Source organism: Pithys albifrons, chromosome 10 (assembly GCF_047495875.1).
Source record: "Pithys albifrons albifrons isolate INPA30051 chromosome 10, PitAlb_v1, whole genome shotgun sequence".
Taxonomy (NCBI): domain Eukaryota; kingdom Metazoa; phylum Chordata; class Aves; order Passeriformes; family Thamnophilidae; genus Pithys; species Pithys albifrons.
Genome location: NC_092467.1, coordinates 16,532,892 through 16,545,714, shown reverse-complemented (window position 1 = coordinate 16,545,714; position 12,823 = coordinate 16,532,892). Strand labels below are relative to the sequence as shown.

The following is a 12,823-nucleotide window of genomic DNA, read 5'->3' as shown; positions in this document are numbered from 1 at the left end:
AATAAATACCTTCTTACTGTCTTTGTTTTTCTAAAATAGTACCACTGTCAGTAATGTCAATCCATTCAATGCTTTCAGTGCCTTGAGTGTCTGAAGCAGAGCCACAGGCTCCCCTGTTCTAAGCTATCCTAATAAGCAGGTGTTAAACCAAAATTCTAGCAGAGAGGGCAGGTCTTTTCCTTCTCTTCTCTCACTCTAGTCCAACAAGTCATCTGAGGCCAAGCTGGGGACCTGGTTTAAGTGCTGTTCTTTCATGGCATTCCTGTTCCCTGACCTCCAGGCTGCTGTTTCTCAGCACATTCCTGCAGCTGTCCTTGTGTCACCCAGAGCCCAGCTGGAGCTCACTGGGGATATAGGAATTGTCTTTCCTTCAATACTTTCTCACTAAACCAAGATCCAACTCCGTGCTGGGACTTGCCCCGTCCTGCCCTGCCTCTCCCCAGAGGAGCTCAAGGAGCGGAGCAGCAGCCCAGGCGTGGGCAGCTCCTGTGGGTAGCGGGCACTGCAGGGACTGCATGGCTGGCTCTGCAGCCGTGGCCATGCTGCGGCCTCACCTCCCCCGTCCGCTCCTAACCCAACCCTCCTGCACCGCACTCGGCATGGGCGCGGGGATGGCACAGGCGTGGGAACAGCAGCTGGGCTGGGAAGGAGAAGGCAGAGTTAAAGCACAGCAGGGCTGGGGGGGCCAGCGCCGCGCACAGCCCGGCCAGAGACACCCGGGAGGGGCAGAGCCTGCCCGGAGCGCCCCGGTATGGCCCAGCCGGGCCTGTCCCGGGCCGCAGCTGGGGCTGGGCCGCCTTCCCTGCGGCTTTCCGGGCAGCACGATGTGACCAGGGCCGTGGGCTGTAACGGGGCCGGCACCAACAACAGCGCCCTCGGGTTAATCGTGTCTCACGCAGCCCTCTCGCTGCTGCTTATGGAGCACGTGAAAGCAGAAAGCGCAGCCTCGCAGACGGACGCCGAGCAAATCCAGCCACGGCTGCGGGGCGCACATAAACCGCGGAGGAAAAGCCGAGCGCCACCCGCGCGTCCTGCTCTGGGAACGAGCCTGCCGCGGGGGTGAAACCCCCCGGTACGTCCGGAACCGGAACCGGAGCCGAGCGAAGAGCGGGCCCAGCCCAGGCGGGCCGGGGCCAACGTCCCGGCGGCAGAACACGGACCGCAGGGCGGGCAGTGCCCGGGGGGCAGCGCAGTCCCCAGAGGGGAGCAGGGCGGGCAGCGCCCGAGGCCGTGCCCGGGGGGCCGCAAGGCGGGCAATGCCCGAGGCTGTGCCCGCACCGCCTCTCGCCGCCGCCGTCCGCACGTGGCGCCGCGGCCCTTCCGGCGCGGCGGCGGAAGCCGCCCCCGGTTCCGGCGGAAGCGCCTTGCAGGTTGAGCCGGAGCCGCAGCGTTTCCGCCTCGCGTCCGCCGGGCCCGCGGTGAGCGCAGCCCAGCCCGGCACAGCCCGGCCCGGCCTGACCGCGGGGCATTTGGCCGCTCGCTTCCCCTCAGCTTGGTCATAAGGCGGCGGCGCCGGCGCCCGAAGGATGTGGTGGAGGCGGCAGTGGCAGGCGCCGCGGCCGAGGCACCCCTGAGCCAGAGCGGCGCTTCCCGGCCCCCCGACCCCCGGCCCGGCCCTGCCGCCCCCCGCCCCTCCTCGGCGTCGCCCCGCGGCCCCGCCCGCCCCCGCTGGGTCCCCGCGCCCTGGCCCCCGCCTCGCCCAGCCCCGCAGCCCCGCGCAGCCAGGATGGCCTCGTCGTCCGGCAACGACGACGACCTCACCATCCCTAGGGCTGCCATCAACAAGATGATCAAAGAGACCCTGCCCAACGTCCGCGTGGCCAACGACGCCCGGGAGCTGGTGGTGAACTGCTGCACTGAATTCATCCACCTCATCTCCTCCGAGGCTAACGAGATCTGCAACAAATCGGAGAAGAAAACCATCTCCCCGGAGCATGTCATACAAGGTGAGCTTCCGCAGGCGCTGCTGCCGGTCGGGCACCGCCGCCCCCGCGCTCCCCGGGTGCTCCGAGCGGTGCGGAAGACAAACGGCAGGATCTCGTAAGTGTCTGGAGGACAAGCGTGTGTTGTCCGGCTTGCCAGTGGCACTGCGAGCGAGGTTGTCTTTGTGTGGCCAGAGCAGCTGCTGCTGTGTTCGGGACCAGCTCTGGGTTTGTGGCTCAGAGAAGCCTGTGATGCTCTGAGTGAAGTCACCAGTCCCTTCCTCTTCTTCGTGCCTGTGAAACGAGGTCTGCTTTTTCGAATGCATATGCAGCATGCTTTAATGTGTTAAATATCTTTCTAATTGGAGATTGATTGAGTATGTGGGGCCCAGGCTTTTATCCCTGGAAGTCCTCTCTGGAACCTGTGAGGAGTATAATATTTCTCTAGGGCTGTCTTTACAATCTGATTGTTTAATAGGGAATCTTTGTGTCTGTTGCAGAAAACATTTAAACGTGAGCTGTGCCCTTGTATCTTTTTCTGCTACTGACTTCCACTTCCCCTTGCTTGAATAAAAGGCGAGTTCTGTCTCTATGTCTCATTTGCCCTTTTTTAAATTCTGCTGCAAACAGGGAGTTTTCTTGCCTCATGGTGAAGTCTGCATCAGGCATCTTTTGCCAGGACTTACTCACTTTGCCTTAAGACGAGGTTGTTGGTCCCCCGTCTGTTGCAGCCATAGTGGAGGAGTACTTTGCTGCCTCACAGAGATGTTAACGGCAGCAATTGTAGTAGAGCTGTTTTCAGGACTGTGGTGGTATCAACTTAGTTAAAAAAAAGGTTTTTCGGCGTTTTTTTCAGTATTGATTTGCTGTCTGGAACCAAAAAAAAGATTTGTTTTGAATTGTATCATCTTGTTCACTAGAAGAGGTTCAAGTACTTGACTGGATTGTGATCAGTAAAAGAAAATATGTAGCATGTATGAGCTTTAATATTAAATAAAATACATGTAAACTTGAAAGTTTAGGAAAATAGCTCCATCACAGAACCTGAGGGTATAAAGAGTAAAACCTGTGCTTGCACGTGGAAGTATATTTTGGGTGTAATGCTCTTTAATACATGGATGGTTTCTTCAACTCGCCACAAAAGCATTTGAGCTTAGTTCTTAACAGGGGAATAGGCATGATCTTTAATTCTGAGGACAATAAGGAATTCATGTGTGGATGTATTTTGTGCCCAATAATGGTGATCCTTAGGAAAGGTTTCACCTATTGTTGTCCTAGGGTTAAGTCTGGGTTTTTCGGAAAATAGAAACTGAAATGTATGTGCATGTCATCAGTAGGTGGTTGCATACCATGTATTTCACTGGATTTTATGTCATTTTAGAGTTAGGAAGAGTTAATTTCAAATTAAATTTATACTTTTTAGTGAAATATGGCAAAGAAAAACCTTGGAGCTGTACCCATTTTTGTAATACTCTGGAGCTGGAAAGAGTTGTTCTTGGATTTTCTGCTGTTCCTGTTGTTAGGGAGGTGTAGGTGCTCTTAGCTCCTTTCAGGTGCTGCTGCTCAGTTGGCAGGTGATGCTTCTGTGAGGAGTGAGGGTTTAGATTGCCAGTTTTGGAAACAACCATTATGTGTTTATAGGTAGAGTATTTTCATCCATCTTCGTACCATCTAAACACTGACTATTCTGACTGCCTCTTACGTGACAGTGATGTTAACAAATTAGGTAATTGAAGCGTGTTTGTTGTGGTCACCCATCTACCTTGTTCCCTTTGAATGCTTAGCAGCAAAATGAGGCCAATGGCCCTTGTGTCACACCTGAGCACCCTCCTGGAGCCGATTGGCAATTGCAGGTACAGCTGACCCTGTGGCTTTGGAGAGTTTAGTGGGGAGCGTGGTTGCCTTTCAGGTGTGTTTGCTGGTCTGACGGGGGCTGTAAACAAAACGTTACCAGTTTGGAAACAAGAAGCGGGAAGGGTATTTCACTGGGAAAGGAGGAAGGGAAATAGGCACTGTGCAGTTGGTGACACTCTGCCTTTGCCTGTATGAGGTGGAGCTGTGCTTTGTTGCTGTCCTGTTTGCAGCAGTGGTGCCTGAGACACCCCTCCTGTGCTGTGCTCTTAACGTGATTGTGTGGTCCTGTGCTGAGCAAGGACTCTGCCCCTACCCTTGGGTTGTGCTTCAGAGGGATGAAGGCCCTGCTGTGTGTTATTGTGTGGCAGCACAAACACCTGACTGGCACAGGGCTGTCAACAGCACAGGGAAAGGAAAGCAGAGGCTTCTTGCATCCCATGAGAGATATGATCTGATAGATGTACTCAGACCATGCCAAGCACTCACTACTAGTAATAAAACACAAAAGAGCTTCCTTGGAGAGTACCCAAAGGCATCAAGGCTGTGTAATAGTTGTAAGTGGAGACAGATTCACATTGATTGATTGTTGAATCCCAGCATCAGGAGCCCAGCTGTGAGTCTGCAGCTTTAGTAAGCAAATGAGCATTCTTTCATCCTGGAACAGAAAACAGACTCATTTGACAGTTAGGTGAGTTGTGGCAAAGCAGGCTTTTTGTGCAAAATTAAACTTGAATTGAATTCTGAAAATGGTGGCTTGTTAAATAACCATTTTCATGAGTTTGGTTACTTTGGTTTCATAGAACTGTTGCGCAGGAAGGTAGGCTGTGGGTTGTTGGCAAATCCTGTCGCTTCCTTTCCTGGGTGTTGGGGTACTGAAAGGATAGTTGTGATCTGGCACTTTTAAGTACGAGTCGTTGTATCGTCGCCCCTCAAATGGTGTGTTTTGGGACTCAGCTGTGTACGTTTGGTGCAGTCATCCCAGCCTCAGTAAGAGACTGAATTTTCAGCAATCTGGGTAGACTGGTAAGTTTCAGACTCAAAAAATAGGAAGTCTCTGAGTTTTGATGGAACAGCAGCTCCAATAAGGTAGTAATCACTTTTCCCACATTTACCACCATGCTGGTGTAAAAGGATCTGTATCCTTCCATGCATGTGTTCCATAAAGCCCTGATGTGCTTCAGGAAGATAGTAAATTTGTAAGTTGTTTCACAGCTGCAGAATTTTGGCACAGTAGACCTGTGATGTGTATGTCATTCTTCATAGCTGTGTTATATTGAACAGTTATACAAATCTGTCTTGGTTATATCACATGAGGCGTTTTATTTATTTTTGTGTGTGTGTGCATCCTATATTCAATACACAACTGTAAGTTCTTTCTATTAATTTATTTTCTTCTAGAAGCTGTTTAAATTTTTTCTCAAAACACATCTTGCTGTAACTTCAGCCTGGGCAGTTGTTTGTGTTCTGATGCAGCAGATGCCAGCCCTGATCCCTGTGAATGCTCTTTTGACACACACCTCTGTGCTGTGATGGTTTGTCTTGCTGGTGTTACAGTTGTAGATTTCTTAAAATTTTATACTTTGGTTAAAAGAAGGATATGACTTCAGTTTACTGTATATATTGTTTGCATTTTAAAATTGAAGAACTTCTTAAATGTTTATAGTTTGTTTAGATAGTTCTGGACCATGAGACATGGATTTGCCTCCTGTCTGCTGAGGCTGGATTAAACAAGCTTCTGAGATTCTTTTGGTAATTCTCCTAGAAACTGGGGGGTAATTGGAAAAAAGGTTTCCAGTGTCTGTGTGTGGGCTGAGGCTGAACTGGCAAACTGTCTCTGAAGCAATTTGATTATCTCTAAATCAGTTTGTCTTTTAACTTTATTTTTTTAAGAAACAAGTATTATGTAAATTCATTTGCCAAATGTTACCTGTTAAGGGGATGGTAGCACTGCCTGACTGTACAGCTGCACTGACAGCTCTGCTGAGGACAGGTTGAAAGCTGAAAACTTGGAGAAATGCCTTTGAGTCATTGTTCAGGTGCCATAATTATGGGTAGGAAAAGGTTGCTTACAAAATTAGTATTCAAATATAGTCTGAGTTAGTGTAACTAAGAGTTTTTATAACAAATTATTGATGGCTGTTCAGTTTATGCCAGTGCTATTTCTTGAAAAACTTGTCACATAAAGTAATTTAAATAAATAAAGAGAAAGGTTAAAACAACTACTGTACTGTAAACTCTGATTGTGTAAATACTGGAAATGAACTACGTATTTTATTAAACTGATACTTGTTTCTAGTATAATTGATGTTTATGTAATGTTTCAGCTTATTCTGTAATAGCTTCTCTTTGGGTGTGTGTGGAGGCACGTCCCAGTAAATGGTGCCTTTTGTCACATATTCTACCTGGGCTTTTATAATCCTTCCTGCTACCTTGGCATTCTTCAAAAAAACTGCTGTTGCAGGATGTAGCTGCATTCGTGATTTCTTTGGCAGATAAAAGTGCAAGGCTTTAGTTTCTGAGTACCTTTGAATGTGGAGATAAATAAAAGGGTCTGTGCTGAGAAATAAAATGACAAAAAGCTTATACATAAGTTTAGATAACTTTATATGTGTGAATGATGCATTTTATGAATAGGATTTTAGATATTAAAAGACAAAAGCTAAAATTCAGCAATCTAAGGTAATACTAATTATTTCTGCCTTAATAAAGGATCTGTGCTCATTTTACATGCATCACTTTTGCTGTGTTATAGGTTGTTAATTTACCTTTTTCTGAAGACTTGCAATAGAACTGGAAAGATACAGTCCCTGAGAGATTTAAAGGTTAACAATTCAGATGGGAAGGACTTCTTGGATGTAAAAGTTCTCTTGATTCTGATAAACGGAAGATGGGGAAAAGATGTCTTGAAGAATAATGCCTGTCTATAGAAAAGTGTGTTTGAAAGTCTTGAATCCTCTGTCAGTGCAGACCTCTTTGGTTGTACTTGACTAACCTTAATTTTTTTTAGCCTCAAAACATGTACTCTTGAGTGGCACAGGAGAAGAGATAGGGAAAATAGCTGGCAGGTCTTTTTTCTGAACTTTTGTCACCAGATGATGGAAGAGTGATCAAATGTTTCACTTTTTTTTCCTGTCTTTTGAATAAACAAATCAATGTCTATTATTGAAAGCTTTGCAAAAGATAAACTATGTTTTCTTTCTTTCTAGCACTAGAAAGTTTGGGGTTTGGCTCCTATATCAGTGAAGTGAAAGAAGTCTTACAAGAATGCAAAACAGTAGCACTAAAGAGAAGAAAGGCCAGTTCACGCCTGGAGAACCTCGGCATTCCGGAAGAAGAGCTACTAAGGCAGCAACAGGAATTATTTGCACAAGTAAGTGAAGCAATACTTGCACTGCTGTTGTTGGAGTAATTAATGCTGCAGGTCTAGGCCCACAAAAGCACGTGCACACCTCAAGAAGTATCCCCTTGTGAATTGCTGTGGCACATAAGGTGCTGTTGGCCTTGTCCTGTTCAATGTGAGGAATGGGAAGTCAACAAATAATATTGCTGCTCGTTGCTTCTGTCATCTGACATACAGGACCTTGTATACAAAGGAATTTTATACTATAGGTTTAAAAAGCAGGGGGGGTTGCTACTACTCAGGCATTTCCAGTCTTCTGTAGAGAATACATTAAGAATTACTTGCCTGAGGAAATAAAAGAATGACAGCTGGTGTTCTAGGAAATTACCAGTTTGGAAGCATTAAAAAGTGAAAATAGCTTTTCTGTTTCTGACCATCAGTGCAAAAATGTTATTTCTTGTCCCTTGAAAGGGACTTTACTCTTGGCAAGACTCTAATTGGGTGAATTCATGCATAAATTTTTAAAGAGGCAATTGAGGTGTGGAAAAAGCATTTGCTTGCCTGTACTGCACACACACATTGTCCTTCATCCCAGTTTCATCCTATTCCAGCTTTCCCAGATAGTTTGTGAACATCTCTCAGTTTAAATGACTAAAACTCAATTTTATTTATTTCCCTTCCTAGACCATCTTTCTCTCTACTCTTCCCTTAGTTTGACAGGACCTTTCTCTAAACTAAGAGAGGGGAAAGTTTTCTGGAATTTCTTTCCTCTTAACCAAGGCACGAGTCTTATTTTCTCAATTTGCTTACTTTAATTTCCTCTGATGAAAGTGCTTATTCATTCAATGTCTGATTACTGCAACCTTCTCTCCTCTTTACTATACTCATATCTTGCTGAAACTGTTGTTTTTCACATTGCAACATGCCAACTACTTTAATCTTAATTACGTGATGAGTTTAAGACATTTGGTGTTTCAGCACACCATGTAGCTCTTGCCAGCACGCTGTGAACTGGTTATGGTCGAGTCACGTGGGACTAACTCCTGTTTGACTGTACTAACATTGGAAAGAGAATATGGCTCCTGCTGGATTTTGGGGAAGATTTATAAATAATAGTCAGTTTGAAACCTTTTACTTGCTATTTTGTTCAAACATCTCAGTATGGTGTACAAAATAAAAAAGCAGGAAAACCAGGGTGTGTTAAGGGAGTATTAGCTCCTGAGTATCATTAAAAAAAATAAAAAAAATAAAAAGAAAAAATGCTGAAACAGCAGCCTCCGTATGCAAGCCTTGCTTTGTCTAAGGAATGATAACTTTAAGTTTGTTGTTTTAAAATTCTGTGTTACTGTGCCTTAATTAAGGCAATACATGCCAGTTTGATAAGATTGTATGCATGATTTTAAAGACTGGTAATATGGAAAATGCTTGCTTGGATACAAAGATGGGAGTCTTACTTTTCAAAAAGAGTAGCAGTGATCTACTGTTGGAGGTAGTGTAACTGTTTTTAAAAATAGTTATACAAGTGCATGTTTATTTACTTGTGTTAATCTTGTTAAATTTCTAGAGCATGATGCTAATGCAGAGTCATTGCTCGAGTTTCTAGTTTTAAAATACCTGCCTGTTCGTGTTAGGAGTGTTTGACACCTGTGTCTTGGGTGACTGTAAATATTGGAAGTCAAGGGAATGGCTTATCCCAATATTATGGCTGTTAAGTATTTTATTTTTTCCCTCATTTTTGCAATGGCCAAGTGTTGTAAATCCGGCAGTGAGGGTGGGCACTGACACCGTGATCCATCCGGGGGAGGTGCTGAGCCTGTTTCCTGGTGCATGATGTGCCACCTCGTGGAGTGGGCAGTAAAATCCATGGGTGCAGGGGTGGGAGTTGCAGCAGCCCTGTTGTTATCCCATGTGTGATGAGTGTTGATGCCTCTCCCGTGTGCACAGACCCTCCTGTCTTCCTCTGAAACTTTATGATGTCTTAAATTGTTTTCCAGCCCTTGTAACTGTGCTACCACTTGAAGTTGAAATACTGACAAGCCTTCCTTGAGAAGAGATTTCTACTTCTGTAGAAGTATTCTTTTACTGCTAGAACAGACTGAGGCATTGTGACAATTATAAAAAGGGAAGACTCCTGGTTTTTTTGCATCCCTAAGTAGATAAACTGGGTTCGGTCGCTTTCCAAAACATCATCTTTAGGCATCTTGAAGTTTGCAAAACTATAAAACACATTGATGCTTTGGAAAAAAATAGGAAAATTCAGTGAGTGCAATAGGATTAGAAAGAAAATTATTACAGTCTTAGTGGTGACTTGTAAAAATAAAAAAGTAAAGAAAACTGAAAAATTTTAATTTTAAGAGCTATTTCATAAAGTTCACTCAAAATAGAAAGTAAAGTTTTAGTGTTAACACAATTGATTAGTATACCTTTGAAATCAACAGGAGTTTATGAAAACCCTGCATTGAAACACAAGGGTTCATCAGTTGAACTACTTGAAATGTTTTGTTAGAATGTCTTGTATTTTACTTCACCTTTTTATAGCAAAGCCATCCTCAGTCTGCATACCTGAATTTGAGAAGACCTTACCTAGCTAGCTCTGTTTTCCAAGGATTGCTTGGCAAAGCAAAATAATGGCTTTCTTTGTGCTTTTGTCGCAATGTGTGCCCTGTGGTACAATGGTGTGATTTCACAACTGGGAGTTGTGGTATTGTAATCAACAAAGTGAGGCTGTTCTCATCTCTGAACTGTGATTAAATGTTAAGATCCCTTGAAACTGAAGTCTAAAGTTTCCATTGCTGTGCTTCACTTGAATTTTCATTAGGAAGTGGTTCAATACAGTCCTTACAGTGAAACTTAAGTACACTGTCTGTTGTTTTTATAACTGTAAGGCCTCGAAACAGTGGTGTCTTCAGAGGAAGATGGAATATAACCAAGCATCTTGGTATAAATAATTCAGGTACTTCTAGATGTGCTTTTCCATGTAAAATTAACAAAAAATGATACAAAAGGAATCTGCAGGTACAGGTAAAAATGCTTTTAAAAACAATGTGTTCTGGAGATTCTTCACAAGCTCGGGATGGCCTTAACAATGAAATTCCTGTCTCTAGGCCAGACAGCAGCAAGCAGAGCTGGCGCAGCAGGAGTGGCTACAGATGCAACAAGCAGCTCAGCAGGCACAGCTCGCGGCGGCCTCAGCCAGCGCATCCAACCAGGCAGGGTCCTCTCAGGATGAAGATGATGAAGATGATATCTGAACATCACCAGCTGAGTTGTCTTACTAAGAAATACTTTTCCTGCACAACGAAAACAATGAAATGAATGCTTACCTGTAAGTTTGTATGCATCGTGGACTGGCAGTTGGTATTCTAGGGGTGTCTGCTGTTGTGTGCTGTACATGTATAAACTGTCTTTTTTTGAACTCTTGAAGAATTAAGGTTCAGTATCATATCAACTTTGGATTTTTAATGGTGTATATGGAAATTTTAGATAGCAGTGCGTCATTTATTTGATCAATAAACAGTGTTACAATAAACAACAAGTTTATAAAATATAGTGAGATTTATACAAAAAACTCTAAATCCACATTTGCATTTCCTCCCTTTTAACTAAACTATAAAATCTTACTTAGAATTTTTAATTATTTTTTGGGGAGTGGTACAGTAGACATAATCTGTTAATGGGGAAAAGCAGAGTTCAGCATAGAAGAGTCTGAATTCTTAGTTCTTTTTAAAATGGCAATAAACATTATATATGCTCAAATACCACACTGGTTGAAATTTGAAAATGATAATTTTCACCAAGCTAGGAAAAGGTATGTTTAATAGGAGTTGTACAAATTCAGTCATTTTTTTGTATAGGGGTGAAAAAAATATAAACCCGTGGTTTTATTATGACATCTTTTGACAGTTCTAACTGCATATTTCTCTTCAAAGACTGCCTGGTTTGAAGAACTAACTCTTCTATTATTTCACTCCAGTTTAATGTTAACTGTTGTTGATGGTATTTCATAGTCCAGGTTTATTCATATTGTTGAAATATAAAGCTGGAACTTAAACAAAACTGTTTGTTCTGCTGATGTGACTGGGAGTGATTAAGTATTCAAGCCTAAGAAGGCAAAGCTGACTCTAAGAGCATGCTTATCATAAAAGAGGGACTTCAGTTAACCTCAGTTAGGCCTTGTTGTCAGCATAATGCTAACATTCTCCAGACTAGGTTGCCACTGGATTACTAAGATACCTTGTTGAAAGACAGCAATTTCTTCATTCAGATTGGTTTGTAGGTAAGTCCAGGTTTTTGGTAAACTATTCCCCAAGAGTGATCAGCAATACATGAAACAGAAATTACGTACTTGTCCTTTGAATAGTTCTGTTGATTTAATGGATGAGCAGCTGTCCTTTGTGTTGAAATAAAGCACAGTAGTGTCCATTGCTGAGTTTTAATGTGTTACTTGAAGTAATACTGGCATATCTTCTGGTACAGTAATCTGAGCAGACTAGAAAAGCCACTTGCATGCTGCTGTAGATGATCTCTAGCTCTCTAACAATGTGGATTGTTCTATTAACTTACATCCTCAGCAAGCTGGTCTGGTTAGAATTCTGGAGGGGGGCTGCAGCAGTCTGTTTACATGAGAATGCAGACAGAAAATGGTGAGCCCATTTTTACATAAAGATCTGGACAAGATATAATTGGCATATATTCAGATCTCAGTCACATAGTGACTTTTGGTTTAAATTTGGGATGTGTTAAGTTGAATATTGAATAAATGCATTAGTGCAGTGAAAACTCAGAAAAGTATTTGTTTGAATGTTTAAGTTTAGAAAGAAAAACAAAACAAAAAACTTTTGTGGATACTGTATGAAAGATGTTAGGCAAGGTTTGACCAAGGAAGTGGTTTTCTGCAAAGGTTTAAGTACCAAAGGTAGAAAATCTAGTCTAGTGATACAATGTTAATGTGCAGTGTTGGCTTTTCTAATTTGTACTGTAACACCTTCACACTTTCTATTTTAAATGAGTCTTTTCCTTCTAAATAATATTAGATATATTTTCACACCTTTCTTTTCTGATGCAGAAATCAGGTTAACATTTTACTGCATCTGGTATGTATGGTGTAATATGTTTGGATTCTTGTGACCTTTCTTTTTGGACATTCTTGTGCTTTTTCATATGCTGTATTCTTCAAGCAATAAAATTCTGATGTGTTTTTATAAAATTGCTTTTATATTTAATGAATAGTCTGTCTTCTTCATTGCATTTATAAACAAAAAAAGTTAAGACTACTGAAACCCCGATGTTATTTTGGCCCACTGAACACTCTTTGTGAGCTGAAGTTTTTACAACCCGAGTGCTCTTGGATGGCTTAGCTGTTCACTGGGGTTGTTAATGCCTGCAAACAGTATTTCTGGGCCTGGCCTCCTCTCTTTCCTTTTGGGAATTGTGTTCTGTATATATGCATTTTTATGATCTGACATTCTTCACCTGAGAAGTTGAACAAAACCCCTGTAGATTGTGTGTCAGCTACTGGAATACTTCCACAAAGGGAGGCTGAGGAAATAAGTATTTAATTTAGTATATAGATAGTTGTGTTTACAGATTACTTATTCAGCCATTCCACCTCAAATATGAAAAATAAACTCTGGTACTTACAGGGGAAGAATCTTCACTGCTCTTTCAACAAATGAAGAATTTTATGTCGTTGCCTATTGTGCTTCCA

The 12,823-nt window shown here is 43.0% G+C and overlaps 1 protein-coding gene across 1 annotated transcript; it reads left to right on the top strand.

Annotated features, from left to right (window-relative positions):
* Nucleotides 1–1,358: 1,358 nt before the first annotated feature.
* On the top strand, nucleotides 1,359–12,326 carry DR1 (down-regulator of transcription 1). Its single transcript, XM_071565574.1, has 3 exons — nucleotides 1,359–1,946; nucleotides 6,983–7,146; nucleotides 10,221–12,326. Exons 1-3 carry the CDS (start codon nucleotides 1,727–1,729, stop codon nucleotides 10,365–10,367), a joined length of 531 nt encoding a protein of 176 aa, XP_071421675.1. The 5' UTR covers nucleotides 1,359–1,726; the 3' UTR covers nucleotides 10,368–12,326.
* Nucleotides 12,327–12,823: the final 497 nt, after the last annotated feature.